Source organism: Colletotrichum graminicola, assembly GCF_000149035.1.
Source record: "Colletotrichum graminicola M1.001 genomic scaffold supercont1.57, whole genome shotgun sequence".
Taxonomy (NCBI): Eukaryota; Fungi; Ascomycota; class Sordariomycetes; order Glomerellales; family Glomerellaceae; genus Colletotrichum; species Colletotrichum graminicola.
In genome coordinates, this window is record NW_007361061.1 from 243,625 (window position 1) to 263,718 (window position 20,094).

The 20,094-nt window shown below is 52.8% G+C and overlaps 7 protein-coding genes across 7 annotated transcripts; 4 read left to right on the forward strand and 3 right to left on the reverse strand.

The window, feature by feature from the left end:
- Nucleotides 1-201: 201 nt before the first annotated feature.
- GLRG_10216 (uncharacterized protein) lies at nucleotides 202-5,640 on the reverse strand (the record flags this gene model as incomplete). Its single annotated transcript, XM_008100901.1, has 1 exon — nucleotides 202-5,640. The coding sequence occupies one exon, from the start codon at nucleotides 5,638-5,640 to the stop codon at nucleotides 202-204; it is 5,439 nt and encodes a 1,812-aa protein (XP_008099092.1).
- Nucleotides 5,641-7,388: 1,748 nt separating this feature from the next.
- On the forward strand, nucleotides 7,389-9,135 carry GLRG_10217 (tubulin/FtsZ family protein; the record flags this gene model as incomplete). Its single annotated transcript, XM_008100902.1, has 7 exons — nucleotides 7,389-7,396; nucleotides 7,455-7,495; nucleotides 7,582-7,748; nucleotides 7,801-7,983; nucleotides 8,034-8,327; nucleotides 8,381-8,845; nucleotides 8,905-9,135. The coding sequence occupies 7 exons, from the start codon at nucleotides 7,389-7,391 to the stop codon at nucleotides 9,133-9,135; spliced, it is 1,389 nt and encodes a 462-aa protein (XP_008099093.1).
- Nucleotides 9,136-9,818: 683 nt separating this feature from the next.
- Nucleotides 9,819-10,169, forward strand: GLRG_10218 (uncharacterized protein; the record flags this gene model as incomplete). Its single annotated transcript, XM_008100903.1, has 1 exon — nucleotides 9,819-10,169. One exon carries the CDS (start codon nucleotides 9,819-9,821, stop codon nucleotides 10,167-10,169), a length of 351 nt encoding a protein of 116 aa, XP_008099094.1.
- A 1,736-nt stretch (nucleotides 10,170-11,905) lies between these two features.
- Nucleotides 11,906-14,834, forward strand: GLRG_10219 (uncharacterized protein; the record flags this gene model as incomplete). The annotated part of the gene is made up of 3 exons (XM_008100904.1): nucleotides 11,906-12,221; nucleotides 12,269-12,401; nucleotides 12,452-14,834. The coding sequence occupies 3 exons, from the start codon at nucleotides 11,906-11,908 to the stop codon at nucleotides 14,832-14,834; spliced, it is 2,832 nt and encodes a 943-aa protein (XP_008099095.1).
- A 298-nt stretch (nucleotides 14,835-15,132) lies between these two features.
- GLRG_10220 (uncharacterized protein) lies at nucleotides 15,133-16,074 on the reverse strand (the record flags this gene model as incomplete). The annotated part of the gene is made up of 3 exons (XM_008100905.1): nucleotides 15,133-15,758; nucleotides 15,821-15,850; nucleotides 15,999-16,074. 3 exons carry the CDS (start codon nucleotides 16,072-16,074, stop codon nucleotides 15,133-15,135), a joined length of 732 nt encoding a protein of 243 aa, XP_008099096.1.
- Nucleotides 16,075-16,636: 562 nt separating this feature from the next.
- On the forward strand, nucleotides 16,637-17,313 carry GLRG_10221 (uncharacterized protein; the record flags this gene model as incomplete). Its single annotated transcript, XM_008100906.1, has 2 exons — nucleotides 16,637-16,807; nucleotides 17,086-17,313. The coding sequence occupies 2 exons, from the start codon at nucleotides 16,637-16,639 to the stop codon at nucleotides 17,311-17,313; spliced, it is 399 nt and encodes a 132-aa protein (XP_008099097.1).
- Nucleotides 17,314-17,801: 488 nt separating this feature from the next.
- Nucleotides 17,802-18,392, reverse strand: GLRG_10222 (PRELI-like family protein; the record flags this gene model as incomplete). Its single annotated transcript, XM_008100907.1, has 1 exon — nucleotides 17,802-18,392. The coding sequence occupies one exon, from the start codon at nucleotides 18,390-18,392 to the stop codon at nucleotides 17,802-17,804; it is 591 nt and encodes a 196-aa protein (XP_008099098.1).
- Between the last annotated feature and the right edge of the window lie 1,702 nt (nucleotides 18,393-20,094).

The window sequence follows — 20,094 nt, forward strand, 5'->3', positions numbered from 1 at the left end:
AATAATGCAACGAAGAAACCCTATGATGCCAAAAAGCCACCTCCTGACGCCATCCGCTGTATAGATGTTTCTTGCGACGATTCAGCCGTACAGAGAGGTTTTGTTCATAAAATCCATGAGACAATCCTCGACTTTGGATAACACCTAGTTGCTGAAGTGGCTGTTAGTCTAAGATCACGAATGGGTAGGAATGAACTCTTACTAGATTTGCAGGGGAGCAACACCATCCACCTGGAAACCCCAGTTACCGTTTTGCTCTTCAGTGAGTAACCAGTCGTAGGGAAAGTTGACGACGTGTCCCTGGATCATGCTGAGTAGCTCCTCCGCTTCACCTCTCCCCAGCACCTCTTCAGGCGGCATGCCGCGTCGGCTGCCCTTAGTAGTGGCCCTTCGGCGGCGTCTAACCGATCCTTGAGTTTGCTGAGCTGAGATGCTCACGTCTCTGGAAGGCACCTTCTCCAGAGGAGAGAATGTTGTCCGTCGTTCCCTACTCTTGTCCCGCGCTGGTTCAAGCATGCTGGCATCTGCAGTAGGGCCTGTCTCAAATGCAGGGAACGGAACGTCCCCAGCGGGGAGAACAGGCGACGGAGCATCTGATGGACGGGGAGAAGTAGTCGCCCTCTCTGCGTCCGTGTTGGGCCCAGCTCTCGAACCGGGTTGTTCATTCTTCTCATTCAACTCATCGTCGTCTCTGGGGATGACAATCCGAGGATGGTTCGAGTGATTGGTCTTGATGTGAAGTTTCTCCTCCGCCTTCTCGGTGGCGCCGTTAGCAATGGCACTAGGGCCAGGCGCCCCAATGCCAGAACCTCCGCCCGCAACGGGGGATTGGTGACGGTTCAGGCTGGGTTCCCCATCGTCGGTCTTCGTCTTCCCTTCCATGCTCTCTCTGAATCGCTCCGAATAGGATACAGCCTCTCGGTAGTCGGGCCACGTAAGTACTTCCGAATCAGGCATGCATCGGAAGACGCGACGGTACAGCTTAGTGTTGTTTTCCGCTACTCTATTCCAGATATCATCGAAGAAGGAGGAGTTGATCGGGTCGCGCATGCAGTCCTTATCGATATGTGCGGGCCTGATATCGGCAGCCAGAGGATGCAACGGCCCGTTGGTTGGCTGGCCGCTCTGATCCAAGTGAACAGGAGGGCCGCCAATATCCGTGTCGTCCACAACAGGCAAAGTGGGCAGCCCTGCGGTCCGAGGCAGACCAAGCTGGTCGGTAGTCCGTCTGTTGAGTGCCGGAACGGGCGGTAAAGCGTCATTACTAACACCCCCTTCTTCCTCCGTATGGTGATCGGCTGACGGTTTGCGCTCGTGTGGCTGCATTGGCGACTCCAAAGTGCCCTTTCCTTCCGGAAACACATCACGAATAAGGACCTCTCTGCCATTGACGATGATAGAATCTCGTCCTTGGTCGAGACCAAGTTGAGCAGCATCCTTCCAATGGTCCTTTCCGTACCCGGCAATGTCCATAATGTGGGCTTCGTTTCCGGTCACGCGGTCATCGCGCTCTTTACCTTTAGATAACGAAGACACGGACGATGCCTCATCCGCCGCCTCATCAGGCTCTACAACGGCATCGTGATTGAAGCTCGGAGCCTGGCTTGGCATCGCTGGCTTGGTGAGCTTTTCGTCTGTATGCTGCCCGCTTGAGCCAGCAACAGGAGACGACTCGGCATCGTCTGTGTAGATCTGATTCATCTCTGCCTCGTATTCAGCTTGACGATCCAAGTCAGCCTGTCTCTCCTCCTCCAAGATCTCATCCACATCCAGTCCCAGATGTTCACGCATCAGGCGGAGCCGCAGAGTATGTGCGAAGCGACCGACGCGATAAGGCCTACCAGCCATTGTGGACCAAATCATGTCGGTGTCGCGAACAACAGCAGCGAGCTCAGAGTCACGGTTTCCGAGCATTGATCTTTCGTTGATATTGGCGGAGCCAATCAGCGCCGCCCGATCATCTACAATGATACACTTGGCGTGGATGTAGAGCTGCTCGGTGACAAGGGCATTACGGGCACCGATCTTGCCCCATTGCCGCAGACTATAGAACTGGATGTAGTCCTCGGGCTCGATGCCAGCAGCGCGAAGGTGTGAGAAGATGGAACCGTCTCCGCGACAGATGCTGCGGTATTGGCACTGAAGAATCAGTCGTACACTGGTACCTTCCTGCTCATCGACGGTGTTCTGGAAGCCGGGCATGAGTGGTATGATTATGCATGCTTTCCAGTCTTCATCGTTCTCGTGTGCCCTGATGATCCGGTCGACCAGTGCATCACCAATGCGGTTGACGATCTTTGTGTTAAAAGCCTCAGTGCTCGTGATGAAGAACTGGTTTTCGATGTAGACAAAGTGGTCCGAGTCTTCAATCATTTTGACATAGGCATTCTGAATGCTGCATTCCGTGTGCTCGATTCCGAGAGACCAGTTAGCCGATGATCTCAGAATCTGTACCTCACAAGTGCCAGTCAGACCAAGAGCATCAAGTTCGGGCATCTTGACGTCAGGGGGCGGAAGCAGGAATGGCAAGGGGCGTGTTGTCTTCCTTCCTCTCTTGACGTAGTTCCATCGCTGAACAAAGTGTCTTGTCAGATCTCTGGCCGGTTGGCCCACAACCTGCATAGCAATATCATGCCACGGCATTCTGGGAACCTTGCTTCTGTCGTACATCTCTTCGTACGGCTCATCAAGCTTGAAGAAATCCTGAACTCGAGGGTTGGAGTAATCCTTTCCGGGGAAGAGTTGACAATGCTCGGCATCCTTTGGTTGCTCACTATGCTCGAAACCTGTTGGCTTGTCGTCGGTGATTGGATGCTGCGGACAGTCCCAACGACCAAAGCACAAGTCAATCCCGCCGACAAAGGCTACGTCATGGTCGACAATAACAAGCTTCTCGTGGTGGGCAAAGAAGAACTGGTTCTTTTTGAACTGGTTCGGAGATCGCTGCACAAAGATGTTTGGGTGAAGGTTCAGGAGGGAGTACTTAGTATACTCCGAGTCTATGGGTATGGCCGCCTCGACATTACGGTAGACGATGACGAAGATCTTGACACCCTCCCGGGCCTTACGCTGCAAGAGACGGTCCAGGCGCCACTTCTGGCTGATAGCCGCTGGACGCCGCATGTAAAGCTCAGGGCTAAGCCACCAGTCGTGAATGTAGATGACATCGCGAGCCATGCTGATTGCGCGGGACACATTCCACATGTAGTCTCTGCCGTCCACAAGCCATTGCGCGAAGACGCCTGTCCGAATGGGGGCGAAGCTGTCGAAGCGGTTGATGTCATGCCACTTAGTCTGCTTGAGCATCTCGGCGATCGAGTCCTCAAACTGTTTCATGATGTGCTGGTTTCTTGAGAACAGCTTGACCTTCCGTTCGGCAGTATGGAGTGTCAAAGTGTGATGCTTCTCCACGTCGGCCTCTTCTGTCAGGTCGATCTCCTTCTCATCCTTCTTGGTCTTGCCCTTGGACAACTGTTTCAATGTGCTTTTCTTGGAAACAATCCGAAACTTGGAGTCCACAAGGTAGACATCGTAAACGCTCATCTTCTCAGGTGATTCGACACAGACAATGTAACTAGACCGCACGAGGAACCACTTGCGACTGTGCCGGGCGATGACCTTCTTTGGTGTCAAGACCCGGCGGAAGTCCATGCCTTTGGAGGACTGGATGTGCAGATAGCACTCTTTGCCGTGATAGCTGCCTTCGGCGGCCAAACGCACACCCAACGCAGACAGCTCCAAGAATTTGCAGAGGCGGTTGCTGTCTGCGCGGAACATCAACCACCGGATCATATCCTGCAGGTACTTTTCCAACACCCTTCTTTGTCGTTCAAAGTACCGTTTACGTGACTGAACGAGGTCGGCTTGGTTCTCTGTCCCAGATTCGCCGGGCTCAGTAAAACCAGTGGACTTCCTACGCATACCGAGCATGCCAAGGCGGGACTTCTTCCTAACACCTGGACCAGCGCGTCCGCCCTCCCACTCGCTTGCAGTGCCCTCTCCAGCAGTACCCTCGGCGGCCGTGGCTTCGCCGGCAGTTGCTTCGCCGAGGTCGTCGCCCCTGAGGCTTGCGCCGTCCTCCTCATCGCTGTCGTCCTTGTTGCGGGCACTGCGGAGATAGGGGAAGGCGCCCCAAGGGAATTTGGGCATTTTAGGTCGGGCTCCCACATCGGCGCGACCATGCAAGTACTTATCGTTGCTCATCGCAAGTTTGTATCGCACATGCAGGTTGTAGATATCCTTGAGCGTTCTGATGATGGTCCATTTCATCCGGCTTGGACCGCTGCCATACTCGAGGTCCATCGTGAAGACCCAGTGTCGTTCGCTATCGTCGTCGGATTCGGGCTGACTGTCGGTTATACGCAAACGGACCTGTTCGAGGAGGACTGGAATCCGCTTGTTGCCGTGCTCATCTCTCTGGATCATGCTGGCCAGCATAAGAACAGCAGGGGCCCCGGCACGCAATTCTGCCATGAGTTCGGCTGACTTGGCAAAATCAAACCGGTCTTCCTTCTTCTGCCTAAGAAGCTTCAAGGTGTTCTTGACATACTTCCACGTCGATGGCCTTTCGCCGCCAAAGAATGGTCTCCTAGGAGTTATAGCATCGCCGTCAGAAACGCCACCTCCCCCGAGCACGGTGATGCGGCGCATGTGACCCATCCTTCTGCCGCCGGGGCTTTCGTTGCCGTCGCCATCGCGCGCGCGGTGTGAACGTATCCATGAGGGTCCGGCAAGCTGATCTCGTCCCTCGCCCTCTGACATGCCATGTTGTTGTTCAGGGTGGTGGTCGGGCATACTCAGGCGCCTTCGCAAACCCATGCGACCATGTCCGACAGGCGAATCGGGGCCGGGGAGATGCCGCAAGTTTGGCGTACCTGGAACGGACGTCGGCGGCTTCTTCGAACGACGCATTCTTCTCTTTTTCTTAGGCTTAGCGGCATCCGATGCGGCACCTTCATCCGCAGTCTCTTCAACGTCTGCGTCCGCATCGCTGCCTCCATCCTCCTCAAGTGTGTGGGGTATCCTAGACCTAAACTGCCCGGTGGTTGGAGAGTTTCCCATCGACGGCGGCGTGCCATTGTCGTTCAAGTTGCCCGAGCTGCTTGTCTTGAGGGTTTGCAAGCTACCTGACCCAGTGAGCTGCTTCAACTTGGTCATAAAGGCCGAACCAATCGACTTCCCCCCACCATCTTCACCTGACGGTTGTCGTGAATGGCTGGTTGGTGCCTCCAAGACTGTGTCCGTCCGAGCAAATTGTACGCTTCGACGATCAGTCGGCGAGGCTGGCTCGGGAGAGTATGTTACATCTTCGGGCATCCGCGGGAGACCTCCTGGGCCTTGACACGCGCTGTCTGCCGAGTTGAGAGTGGGTAGTGCCGGTCGCTTGCCATTTTGGATAGGCGATACGCTGTCGTGGGGGGCTCCTCCGTTGATATAGTCTCTTGCTTCGATCCCGGCGTCGATCGGGATATGGGAAGGATTTCTGGGCGTGGAAACGTCCTTCGGAGGAGCAGGAGGAGCGTCTTTTGGTGGAGGAGGCGGGGCGGCAAGAGAGTCTGGCTGGCCCGTAGTAGAAGGCGAGGTTGCGCGAGGGCTTCTTGTCATTGGCGATACGGATTCATCTCGTCTCGAGTCCGTCATGGTGACGGGGTGTAGGTAAAATGGAAAGAGCGAACCGATGAGAGATCGGAAACCGTACTAGTATCGTAGAACCAAGCTGCGTTGAATGTTAGAGAATGGATTGGACGCTTCAACCATGGCTCGGTCGTCGTCGCTGTCGTCGTTGTCGTCGTCGCAAAATGAGAGACAGTAACCCAATAAGGGGTTGGGCTCGTGATTGCAAGACTGGATTGTAGGGGTAGGTCGGGTGTCTTGAAATCGCGGTCGAGGCAATGATGCGGCCGGATGGTAAAGGGTGTAAGGGAAGCTAAACCGAGACAACAACGGTGCTTGAGTCGGAGATCACCAGCACTGCGATCAACGGAAAAGCTGCTTAAAAAAACCAACTGACAACGCTGGCAGCAGACCAGAAAGATATGGCAGTACCCAAAAAGGGCAGGCTGAGGTCGCTTCTGCACGGTTGATAGAAGATCAATATTGTTGCAGTTGTGGTGTTTGGGAACTTGAGACTCTGGGATTCAGGAACCTTAGGTGGTCGCGTCGGGGAAGAGACAAGGGGGCCGATGGGGTAGTCGTGCAGCAAGAGGGAAGGGAGGGACCAGCAATCCTTGTGATGGTCAGCAATCCCCAAACCAAGTTGCAGCGTTAGTGGAGGGCCAGGCTTAATTGCTTCTTTGACTCCGAGCCAATGGGCATCGACGGAGGCAGACATAGGGGGTGGAATCAGAGACAAGGACCCAGCAGCGGTTCCCTTCGGGCACGCCACCTGCGTTTAGTCCCATGTCCCAGTCCAGGTCTTCAGTCGTTCCTTGCTCTGTTTGGGCGCTTTTTTTGCGATGCAGATGCTGGAACTTGACAGTTGGCACCGACTTTACGGTTCAGCTGGCCCGAAAACGTGCGAGTGAATTTGGCTCTCCAGGCTTTGGGCTTCCGGTCCCATGCTACCGATGTTACCTTATTTCGAGATGCTTTGCTTCGAAGAGGGGGACGCATCCGAAAGAGCCTTGCATGATTACACAAGAGGCGGGCCTCTTTCTGCCCGGTGTAGATTGCGTCTAAACCAAACTTCCCACGGCTGTGCGACTTTCGAAATGACCACAATTACAGACGAAGCAAATCCCGCATCTGTGGTTCCCCGCCTTTCATTATAGCTCTTCTTAGCGCATTTCGCATGGGCCATAGGGGCGTTCAATAGGGGCTTGGATGGATCTAAGACGTGGGACCTCGTCTGGATCGAGTAGCTAGCTTGATTACTTTCCTTTAGCGACCTTGGCTTGGAATGGGAACAAGACGACATAGCTAAAGTATCCACAAACATCCGAGATGTTCATCGAGGCCCATGACCTCTTGGGCGGGTTGATTACATGGTATACGCTATCACTCAGACACCCCATTGTGCAAAATATGAAGAGGCCGCCAATACAAGAAGCCATGGGCATTGTGCTCATTTCGACAGACAGTCTGGTCCAGTTGAGAAAGATGAAAGACCAGCCCTGACTAGTTCGCGTGGGCTGTTTCATCGTAAACAAAAGGAATGGAGATAGCATTTCAAGTCTCTAAGTTGTGGCTGGCGGTTTGTGGGATAGATGTAAGCCAAAGTGCAAGAGTAGTGTCCCTGTGGCCCCCACATTTGATTATGTAAGCCTATCAGAACGCGCTTCGCGTTATTCTTATCGATAAGAACAAGGGGCTTGCGTCCAACATCACGAGTTCTTGAAGCTCATTTCTAGAAGCCCAACGTCGTCAAACCCCCGCCGTCATACTGCAATATGCCAAGGTTAGCCGCACGAGCTCTCTCTATCTCGTGTATATCCTTTCCTAACAAACTACTCCAGGGAAATTATTACCGTTCAGGCCGGACAATGCGGCAACAGCAGTCAGTCACCCCACCATTGCGACGAGCCCAACGATCGTAGCTCAAACGGAAGGCAACTGCTGAGCTTTGAGGCTAACACTGCATAGTCGGAAGCCAGTTTTGGCAACAACTCTGCCAGGAGCACGGTATCAACCAGGACGGGAACCTCGAGGACTTTGCAACCGAAGGCGGTGATCGCAAGGACGTTTTCTACTACCAGAGTGACGACACAAGATACATCCCGCGAGCAATCCTAGTCGACCTGGAGCCGAGAGTTCGTGCTTCGATACAGATAAGGGGCCACCAGTCATACTGACAAGTATCAGGTCATTCAAGGCATTCAGTCGGGACCGTACAAGAACATTTACAACCCGGAGAACTTCTATGTTGGCAAAAATGGAGTCGGGGCCGCGAACAACTGGGGTGACGGTTACCAGACGGGCGAGGTGGTCTATGAGGATATTATGGAGATGATCGACCGTGAAGCTGATGGTAGTGACTCACTGGAAGTACGTGCATCTTGCATCCAGCTGTTTGGATGATGCTGACTCTTATCCAGGGCTTTATGATGCTACACTCCATTGCAGGCGGTACCGGATCCGGCCTTGGTTCTTTCCTCCTCGAACGACTCAACGACCGATTTCCCAAGAAGATCATCCAGACATACTCTGTTTTTCCCGACACCACAAACGCTGGAGATGTTGTTGTTCACCCATACAACAGCGTTCTCGCCATGAGAAGGTTAACGCAGAACGCCGATTCGGTTGTGGTGCTGGACAACGGAGCCCTATCACGCATCGCAGCCGACAGACTGCATGTCCAAGAGCCTTCTTTTGCTCAAACAAACCAATTGGTAAGTTTTTGCATCTTCGTCCTCACGCTGTCCACACTGACCTGGGTTCTCAGGTTTCAACCGTCATGTCTGCCAGCACGACAACTCTTAGATACCCGGGATACATGCACAACGATCTGGTCAGCATTCTGGCCTCGTTGATTCCCACTCCCCGATGCCACTTCCTGATGACAGCATACACACCGTTCACTGGTGATCAGGTTGAGCAGGCCAAGACAGTGCGTAAGACTACAGTGCTGGACGTCATGCGGAGACTGCTGCAGCCCAAGAACCGAATGGTTTCGACCCAACCAGGAAAGAAGAGCTGCTACATCTCCATTTTGAACGTCATTCAGGGCGAAGTGGACCCTACGGACGTCCACAAGAGTTTGCTAAGAATCCGGGAACGACGACTCGCGACGTTTATTCCCTGGGGCCCGGCAAGCATCCAGGTGGCCCTGACAAAGCGGAGTCCCTATATCCCAATGGCTCACCGTGTCAGCGGGTTGATGCTCGCGAACCACACAAGCATTGCGACTGTGAGTATTTTTATCCATGCCCCTGTATCAGGGACAATCGTACGCTGACAGTCTTACAGCTGTTCAAGAGAATCTTGAGACAATATGACGGCATGCGGAAACGCAATGCCTTCATGGAGGGATACAAGAAGACGGCACCATTTGCAGAAAACCTGGACGAATTCGACGAGGCCCGAGAGGTCGTGTCGGATCTAATCCAAGAATACGAAGCAGCAGAGGATTCCGATTACCTGAACCCCGATACAGGAGACAAGGCGACCTCGGCTGAAACCGACAAGAGGATGGCCTAAACCAGAAACACGTGGGAGCGGCAACGGGTTACGTAGTGGCAGGGCTGAAGATAATTGACGTGCAGATCAAAAATGTCTATATAGCGAGGGTGGCATCTACGCATCGGGAAAAGGATCGGAACCTGGGGTTTGCTGGGATTTTGGGCGTTCAGGGACGGGGTGATGACACAGGATTACGAACTAAGCCCCCTCCATAACAAGAAAAAAAAGACAGAAGAAAAAGATCCCAACCCCTCAATAAACTTGCATCTCGATGATCTACCTACCACTTTGACCCCTCTGCATCTTGAGCTTGCAGGTGCCTGGAGCATTTGTTCGTGAGCGGTTTGTGTCATTGATGGGCCCCTTCGTCGTTAGAGTTCTCCACATCTCATCACAATCGACGATGAACATCAGCCGTTCTCCACCAAAAGAGGCTGCAAAGAGCCGCAGAATTGCATATTTTTGACGTCATTGACGTCAGCGCTCTGAGAGCTTGCACCCAGCTTGCCATCCTGGAGCTCCTGCAGACTGTCGCTCGACTTAGCATAAAAGACTGGCATCGAAGCTCGATCACAATGCCTTCTTGATTCCAATCACATCACACCATCACACCCTGATCGAGACAGTTTGATCAAGACAACTTCCGGAAATCCTCTAACATCAAGTCCAAGCTAACCAATCAATCAACCACCGTGAGTTACATGCCACTTCCACTTGACCAATCGCAGCCGCAGACGCTAACGCCTGTTCCCTCTAGAACACCAACAAAAACCGCCGAAATGACACAGTCCAAGGCCGATAAGATCGAGAGCGTTAAGGCCAACCTCCCCCTTCCCGAGGACCCCCCCGTTGCCCCTGATTGGCAGTCCGCCGATGCCCGCAACGTCAACGTTGGCAGCGGCCGTACTGAAGCCCCCATCAGTGGCGATAAGCCCGCCGCCTCTGCCCTGCGCGACCCTTCGTCCACGACCAACGTTGACCTGAGCAACGTTGGCCGCCAGGCCGTCGAGGGACTTGACGACCTCCCCAGAGATGCCACCGCCAAAAAATAAATTTGATAGATTACGAATGAATGGAAAATCTCAATAGGATTGGGAACACCAAGCTGGACTGGGAGCATTGTACTATTAGGGAGCATTACATGGCATGAGTTAATGGCAATGGCATGATTTGTCTTTTACCAATATTGCGGTAATCTTTGCTTATCAGTACCCTCAGTTATAATGTTTGTTACAACTGACACCTGAAAGTAAAATCACACTTTAAACTGATGCTACATGATCACTTGGTATGTAAATTGTATACTGACGTCTAGCTAAAATCATGTTCCATGCCGTTTGGCTTCCCTTGTTTCGATATTGGTCTCTTGGTTGCGAATAAACAGGCTATCGTGGACTCTGGCGCCATTATGTTGAAAGGTGCATCATCGCGTTATCCTATCCATCGTGTCGAGTTATCTACCAGTTGCTTTGCAAATACGGAATGCCGTGCACCAGGATCAAACGATACTTTGATGGAGCTTACCATCAAATGAGATCTTTCCAAAGCTGTTACCAACTTCCAAGTAGGGTTACTTAGAAGAATAGTCCAGCGCATTTTCAAAGCTTTCTGTTGCTCAATTTCAATGGGGTTATTTTGCGAATCTTCCTACTGTGACGGGCGATTTCTTTTTCTTTCTCTTTTTTAGGTAGGAGTTGTTAATGCTTGTTGTAATTGAAATATGCATACATTCTATTGCTCTCTGTCCACCTATATTGTCTCAAGGAAGGGTTGACGATCCGCCGGCTTGGTCTCAGTGTCAACTTTCTTCATCGTTATCCTCATTTTACTTCTATGAGATTCTGCAACCACTCGTTGTGTCCGAGAAGGCAGAACAGGTACTGGGTTGAAGCAGACAGGATTAGAATGTCTGATATACAACCACGCAAGGCCTCTTTGTCTTCATGCGGGACGCTTTATTTGCATTGCAATACTTAAGAAGCACGCCAGATAAAGACTGCCAGCCTCAATCATGTTCTCACAGCCTGGTCACTTCTACAAAGCCATCCATGGATTTCTTGTACTGTTACCCCACTGCTTACTTTCTCAAACTTTTTTTTCTCAGGTTACCTGTGTGTTTTTGCTCACCTCAAGGAATAACTTGACCAGGTTCTGCTGTTGCCCTTCACATAAGTTGCCCATTTATAACTATCATCGGGCAAGTGCCCCCCCCACCCTCCTTGCCCAAAAATACCTTACAATATTCTTGCTATCCGGAAGCCAAGTCAAGAGCGGTATTTCCCTTCTTTCCTTCAACCTCTCAAGCCTCTTACCCCACCTCAACCACTTTCAGTCTTCCACTCTTCCACTCTCCCACACCACTACAATCACTCAATCTTGAGAAGCCAGAAACATCATCTTACCAACAACGATCATTTTCTGTGCCTAACTTCGGCTCCTTCCTGCCATTTGCGTGCTTACACCGGCAGCTATACTTATTGACCAAGCAGTCCACCCCAGCGAAAGAGGTCACAGACCGCGAACATAGGTACGTGAGATATTCCAAGAATGGGCAGTTGATTCCCGATTCAGCTTTCCCTGTTCTGCAATATCGCTGCCCTGTATAATGGCTGCCTGCCCTCCTACCTTCTGTACTCATATTCATTTCCTTCCATTTACACCAAAATATACCTCGAATACTTTTCTATCATCGCGAAAGACTGCATCTAACATTCTGAGGCTACAGTTTGCCTGACTCATTAAGCAAACTATCGATTCTCAACCCGTTCCGTCGTGGCAAGCCGTCATTATGGGTTCCTGGGGTGAGCAGACGTCGCGAAGGACAGACCGAATGCCTACCATGCGCGCCCAAGTCAACACAAACAAACAGTCAAACCCCTACACTGCAGATGATTTGGTCAAAAATGCAATGATGGTAGGTGTTCGAATTTACCCTGCCCAAATCTTAGAGCTTCTTGTGCCTGACAATGGAAAGAACGACCTTGGTACTATCCGCATAAACGAGTTGCCACTCGACGACACTCCCAACTCGCGATACATTCCACAGCGGCCTCGTCAACCGCCTGCCGTTACCGAGAACAGCGAGGCTCTGGATGGTTACCGCGGTGAGTCTTTCTGGAGCACCTGATCAACCAAGCTAACGCATATATAGCAATGGCGGAGAAGGGGATTGACGACGCCGAAGCTATGGCTGTTAGAGATCTAGATGATCTGGGCGGACCTAGCGTTCATCGACCCACCGCAGGCCGAGTGAAGAACTTCATGGCCGAAGTTCGTTGTCCCACGTGAGTGACTTTCTCTTCCTTCAATGGCACACTGCCTAACATGAGGACAGCACAAGCTTTCAGGGAATGAAGACGAGCCGGAACGGTATTCTGCTTCCTCCCGGCGTTGCGGTTCATCGATTCGACCCGGATAATTCTCCTACGGTCTCGAGAAATCCAGTCGCAGTTGCCAGCCCACAATCTGGTAACGCTGCGGTAGCGCAAGCATCCAAGAAGTCCTTGCCTCCTCATCTGAGGATGAAGAAGAAAATGGAGACTGTCTTGCCCAGCAAACCTGGTCCTGAGAATGGAAGATCTGTGGAAGCCACCAAGCCAGTCACGACGGATATCTCTACAGCTTCTCAAACTGGAGAAATCGCAGTATCCCTTCCAACACCCGTGACAACCAAGGAGCTTCTCAAGGACCAGAGTGTCGAAACCGGGTCCAAAAACATTCAATTTTCTGTCACTCATGTCAACACCGTCAAGGATGACCACGCTTCTCAGAGAATTGGCTCAAAGGACGACGAAGTCGTGATCTTTTGGACTGGTTCATGCATGACTTGGGTCCCTGAGAAGGGGAAGGATCACATGGTCATGATCGATCTTAAAGTCATCAACGCCGCAGTGGGCACCGAGGGACAATCTCTTTTTGTCATGACACTCCCCGAGGTGTTCGTCAAGAAGCACAATATGAGCTTCTACACCCTCGAAATCACGAAGGGTAACCTTTGTGTTGTCAAATTCGTCAACCATGGCAATGGTAGGGAAGAGGGTCGTTACCGACTGAAATTCCAAGACGAGATGACAGCCACAAACTTTCAGGACCGGGCAGCAGTGCTACAGAGAGTCATGGGCTACCTCAGCGATGTAGCTGCTGCTAACAATGATATGGGAGTTGAAGTCGTCCCTGTCGCCGAGCAGAACGCGACTCCAGAGTCAAAGGCGGTGATCGAGAAAATGGGATCGTCAGCAAAAGACGACGAAAACGCTCCCAAGGAATCAGAAATCAGTACGGATGTCATCACAGATGCCTTTAACAATCTTTCTCTCAACAAGGTCAAGGACGCCGATATGTACAAGGCCAATCGACAGCGTGTAAGCTACAGTGCTGAGGAGTTGTTGGAGCAGCGTGCTTCTGCCCGGACTCCTCTTGGTATCACCGACGTCAAGATACCTCTGAACCGACATGGAAAAGAGCCGAAAAATACGTCATCGACTACTCAAGACGTCCTCGAGCAGGACCGCCAATCAAAGAAATCGCCCACCGTGCATGAAAGCGCCAAACTGAAGGACTGGATTACAGGCAAACGGCCTCAACCTAAGACCGGAGGAAGCTTTCATATCTCAATGCCTGGCTTGTCTGAGGCAGTCCAGTACCAGAAGGCAGCTGCCGCCACTACCAAATCTTCAGCTCAGGTAGGCAAAGGGTCTTCGTCGGAAAATAAACCCGTCAATGACATCGTTGACAAGAATGAGATCAAGGCTGACGGTGCGCCCGAGAACGACATGGGCGGTGCAAACGACGAAGCTCAGATGGGTTCGACAGCGAATGGCACCAACCCTACCACTCCAAAGTCGACGGATGCGGGTGCCAGTATCGGCCCCGAGGTTTCTGTTGCTCAGGCCACCACTGTTGTGGAAGCTCCCATCGCCGCTGAACCCAAAAAATCCAATGACCGGGCTGCGGACTCTGGTGCTTCAAGCGATTTTGCAGTTGAATTTCAACCTCCTTCCAATGACAAACACCCTTCCAGTATTGCCATTGATCAGAATAACCAAGCGAAGATGAACGATACTGCTACATACTTCGAAATGGAAGTGTCTGCCCCTGCTGCCTCCGTTGTTGTCGATGAGCAGGATAGCTCTTCGAAGGAAACACCTGCGATGGTTTCTGGGCAAGCGGTCTCCACGATCACCCACACAGCGACTCTTACGCCATCCTTTGCAGTTCATCCCAACATTCTTTCCGGGATCCAAAGCCAAAGCAGCCAGAGAATCTCAGTTGCTATGCCAGTGCCTCATCTGACATCGCCGCAGATGACATCGCCTCTCTTGGCGACACCCCACATGGCCCAACCCAATGTCACTTACACGCCCCAAATGGATGCGCATTCCATAATTCCCGGTTTTCAGTGTCCACCGGCCGGTATCGTGCACTCTGTGAGCGTCACTTATCACATCAGCTATCCTGGACAATCCAACGGACAACCCCCGAATCCCAGCCAAGAGAATGTGCATGCCATCCATCGCGTCACAGACCTAATCGGACAGCAGACAGGTAGAGCATTCTCACCCAATGCTCAAGAATTCCAGCCTCATTCCCAGCGCGATCAATCTCGGAGGGGTTCTGGTAATAATCGTATGCGGAGAGGACTTGGGAGCTCAATTTTCGCCACTGGATACAGCAGCGCCAAGCATGCGGGTAGTTTCACTGGAGCGCCTTCTGAGTGATTTGAGGGCAACGAGAAGAACACAGGTCTAGGCACTTCATATCTAGATCCCAATAGCAGGAGTGATAAGATTAGTGAAGCTGATCATTGGGGAAAGGATTTACCCAAGAATAGCGAACGGGCAGTTGTCCATAGGAAAAGGCCTTTTAGAGTGTGGCATGTCGAGGAATACTGAACCAGCCTCACAATCACAAGACCATAGAACAGACACATGATAATTCAGACTCCGCAGTTCTGTCAGCAAAGCGACTAGGCCCCATTTCATAAGAATACATGCTGGAGATGCTGTTGCCTACAGCTTATTCGTGAATCCACTTGTCATCTTCCCGACTGATAATCAACTCATCAACGGGTAAACGGAAGTCGACAATCTCCTTCCCGTTGACTAGATCGTTCTCCCTTGCCCTTCTGTCAGCCTCCACCTCATCCTTGGCAATACCGGCCATGACATGTCTGGTAATCAAACGTTTCCTCGCCACGTCGAAGTCGACGTCTACAAACCACAGCTCGTCCATGAGCCTAGCGGCATAGTTCCATGGAGACCTATCGAGAGCTAGGTAGTTGCCCTCGAAGACTATGATGCGGTGGTATGGCTGGATGACGATGTCATCGGGCTTGGGATCCTTGACGGCGTGGTCGAAGCTCGGTGCGTATATCGGAGTAGTGTCGGCGCGCAGAGGCTCGCGCAGGGAGATGACGAGCTTGTGGAAGGAGTCCCCATCGAAGGTAAAAACTGCACCGCGGCGGGCATGGGCGTTCACCGGATCGGGCATGCTGGAGAGCTGGGCCCGGGTCAGATGGTAGCCGTCCATGGGGACAAAGGCCGTCGGGGGGGGGTGCGTCGCCCGGGAGGGATTGGAAGGGTCAAGGGTCGCGGCGCGGGCGTTGAGGCGAGTTGTCAATAGCTGTGAGAGGGTTGTCTTGCCTGGTAGGCGTTAGAATGCCGATTGGCATGGCGGCGGGGAGGCGATCATCGCGTGTGTGTACCTGAGCCTGGGATCCCGGCTATTCCGATCACTGCGGTGTGTTAGTGCGTCAGGGCTGAAGACATCGACTTCGAGGCTTATTGGAGCTATCGTCTTTAACAAAGATACCAAGGGGAGTTCAAGGGTAAGGTGATGCTCGTGTGCCCCCCAACCCGATAGCCGCAAGCAAGGGTACTCACTGAGGCGCTGGTCGGCCGGCGTCTTTTGGAACTTGTCCCAAGCCTTTTCAACGAGTCGCGTCACTTGCTGCTCCATCGTGTACTGCAGTGTGAGGACCCTGATCTTGTTACCAAATGTCGTGTACCGAGACGGAATGCAAACGACGAGACCTCAATAGGTAGATCCGGTGCGGGAGGGGAAGCTTCCACAGAGCTACTCCGTACCGGGCCGCTATATGCGAAAGCGGCCCCACTAACCCCGCCATGCGGCTTGATGTCATTTTGGGGAATGGTTCGGCAGGACTTGCTGGAAAACTTTTCGCGAGAGGGGCGGGGCTTCCTTTAGATGCATAATGCTACTCCTGGCACCCCCCCCCCCCAACCGGCTTGTGGTGGGCTACTCTGGCTCTCATATGGCACCGGCCACAACGCCTTTCAAAACACATGGGCGGCGAACTGGACGTGAACGGCTCACTCAGCGTGGCGTTTCCTAAACGGCTTTTCTTCTTCTTCGAACTCTCAGACCGCTCCCCGAACGACCGGATTCCAAAACTTCCTTGACTCGTCCAATCCTTCAGGGCCAGCATTAGAGTCGAGACCACACTTTTTTTGAGCTCGCACCGCGTCCCCCCCAAACCTGTGCGAGTGAGCGAGCGAAGATGGCCGACGAAGACGGGGGCTTGTTCAGCATCGCTATCGGCGACTCGGACGAAGAGGGCCTGGTCTCGGAGGCGGCGACCAAGGCCAAGGAAAAGCCTAGGGACTGGCAGTCTGAGGAGGACTTCCAAGAGCTGAAGGCTACTTACAGGGTCAATGTACAAAATGGCAATGTGAGTCACTTTTTTGTCCATTCAATTTTTTTTTTCGCCTTCTCCCCAACTATACTCTCTTCTCTGGCTATCTTCAATGTAATTTGCACTTCAGTCTTAACCTTGGCCTTGTACTGGATGTTCGGAATAAGAGGGCCCGAGTTTTGGAACCTTCTCTACTTCTATCACACTCTCTCACTCGGAGGGGCAAGCACCGCCGGATTCTCCACCCCGGAGTTGCAACCCCTCCATCTTGCAGACAGCCCCGGCTAACGTTGGAGGGACACCCCTCCCGCTAGATCTGGCAGACGATTGAGCTGCCTCTGGCCGTCAACGGAAAGGCCGGCAAGCCAGTCCTGCAGGAGCTACTGCACGCCGTGGAGGAGCTGTACTTTTGCCGCAGGTTCGAGGAGGCAGCGGCGTTCGCGAGGCGGGTCCTAGACGGGAGCGACGCGGCGCTGGACCGGGACACGAGGGAGACGCTGGCACATTACGAGGAGAAGTCCCAGGGTCGGGCGGGCAAGTAAGATACCCAGCATGAAATGCATCCAGATATGGCGGTTTAATAAATGCCATGTCATTATGAAAAGTTTGACGATTCATGGTTGTGTATGTGTGGTCTATTATTTCTAAGTAACACTCTAATTTTGTCCGGAGACAAAAAGATGCTTTTGAGGCGAGAACCCCCCCATCTTTGTATGCTCTATCGTGTAGGGATATTCCCAAACTCCGGAAAACTCTTTGTACAGTTGGAGGACCCTGAACTGAATGTGGCCTCCGCCCTTGGGGGTCTGAGCCCCCGAATTTTGACTTCTGAACGCCTTTCTAAAAAAAACCCTTTTTTCCAGAACCGTGTTAGTAATGCTGCCCGCTGCTGAGGAAGAAAAATAATTCGACGGGGAATCGCTGCAAAAGACGCAAATCATCTTGTCGTGATGAAAAAGAGAGGAAGTTGTCGTCGTATCGTTTCGTGTCGTAGACTTCGGAACTCCGGACTCTTCTTCTCGGAACCAGCTCATGCTGCCATGCCCTGGCGGACCCGCATTTCGCGCTCGCGTTCCTCGGCAAACACCCTCCTGCTCATGGCCAGCACTGTCTCGAACCCCTCCTTGCCTTTGATCGCGTTATCGCGGAAGCGGGACACACACTGGTCCTCGATGCCGTTCTTGATGCGCTGCCATCCGCCGCAGAGCGCGGTGATCTGAGCATCTTGGACGAACTGGGTCTGGGTGGCGCTGATGGGCTTGTAGACGACGGACTCCTGAACGGAGATGATGTTGGAGAAGGTGAGGTTCTGCGAAACCATGGTTACGGTCTTGGTGGTCGGGTTGACGTATGAGGTCTCGAAGACGTGGGAGACGTCAGGGTCGGCACCGGCGCTGGCTCCGCCGACGAGCGAGGCGAACCACTTGGGTGCGGACTGTTTGCAGGTGATGAGGCGCTCGGTACGGAGGATGCCCGTGGCCGGGTCGACGCTGCGGCCGATGGTGTCGACGGCAATCACATGTGTCGTTTTGTCGTTCCAAGGGCAGTATTTGCGCCAGTTGGCGGCCGAGACCTCCTCCCAAGAGTAATTGAAGGTCACTGAGTTGGAGAAGACCTTCATCGTGGATGAGCGAACTCTTGGTTTGTGGATATTTTTCTTATTTGCAGGGTTCGTGAGGACGAGAAACTAGCGTGTGACGGATCGGAGACCTTTTTCTCTGCGTATGATTCTCTCTCGGATGGGGATCGTGTAGATTTGTGAAAAGCGTACCCAGCAAGGCGCGGAAGTGAAGAACGAGGCAAAACGGTGGGTTTGTAGGTTTGTTTGTGTTGTTGTCAAACGACAGTGATGAGTCAAATGGGCTCAAAAATGGATGACGAGGAAATAGGAAGAGGCGATTGTTGATAATAAAGGGATGGGAAAAATATCAGTGGCAGGGGGTGAACAAACCTTGCTTGTGAGATAGGGAAAGGGAAAAAAAAAAGCAAAGCAAAGCGTAACTGCAAGCTTCGGTAGACCGGAGGGTGGAGGTGTCGTGTGCGGGTTTTTCAGGAAGCTACGCTACGGAATCCAACCAACCACAGGGTGGCAAATGGGTGGAATCGGCACGCTCAGGTTGGGTACAAGGTCTCACGCTGCTGGAAATTTCTCTCAGTGTCTGGGGGACTCGCTGCGCGCTGGGTTTGGCTGGCACGGGCTGGGCTGGACCAAGTACTGTACGTAAGCAGCTTAGTGTGCCGCCTCGATAATCCCGGTCAGTGCCCGGGGAATGACGGGAAATTCGGGGTGGCGCGTGCAAATCTCGCAGCGCTGTGAGGCACGCAAGCACGACGATGGAGCGCTGAATGGCACGGATCGGACGCGTACAGGTACTTGTCGTCTCGCCTATCTGCCCTGTTTAGGTGTAACACGCATGGACCTGATGGAAACCGTCGGTAACGACGCACCAGGTTGTCCGCTGACCGTCGCTGTGTTGCATGTGATTGGCTTCTCGGTGGAGCGGCTACTTGATTCTGATTCGCCCTTTGCCTCCATTCCATCGAAAAAGGTTAGCCAACGAAGAGAAGAAGAGGGAGAGGCCCAAGCTTTCTCTGCCTTTCGTCCGAGGACGTAGAAAGTCTCACAGCCCGAGAAGCAGAAAAGATGTGCCAAGAAACTTCCTACTACAGCATCCGCAGCCGAAAGCAAACCGACGCCTCTTACGTTGTCCGAGGACCAGCAAAACACACAAAGTGGCCCGGAATGGAAGGGGTGATGATGGTCGTCCTCGGCGCTTCTGGACGCCCGCCGATCGGACCCTGGAGGCAATGGGATAAGCGGTGGAGAAAGCAGGCGCTGACCAGTAACCGTTGGCCTATGCTCGCCTGGGCCTGGCGGCGATATCATAGCGTGCGGGAAAGAAACAAAAGTGGGAAAACAGGTTCTGGATCGGCCTGTGATCATTTGCCCGTTTGTGCAACACCCTCTGCGTACGGGACGACACTTGACGCCATGCTGACTCCTTCTCAGCCTCAAGTGGCTCAAAGGTTGTCAATCTGGCACCTGGGTAGCCCTGTGTTCCGTGTGTCTTGCTCAATCTGCAGTGCATTCGCGCATGTCTTCCCATTTACGGGAGTCGATCGGGTGGCCATACCGAGCCGAGGGTGGCGATGTGTGACATCATCGAGGCTTCGGTATATGATGGGGATGGTTTTGTGACTATTCTCTATGGCCGACAGAAGTGTTGTGATAGCATAGCGTCACCGATCCTACCGGGATCTGGCCATGATGTCGAACTCGGTCACCGCTGCGATCCGCCCCGGTCCGGGTATCGGAATATCTT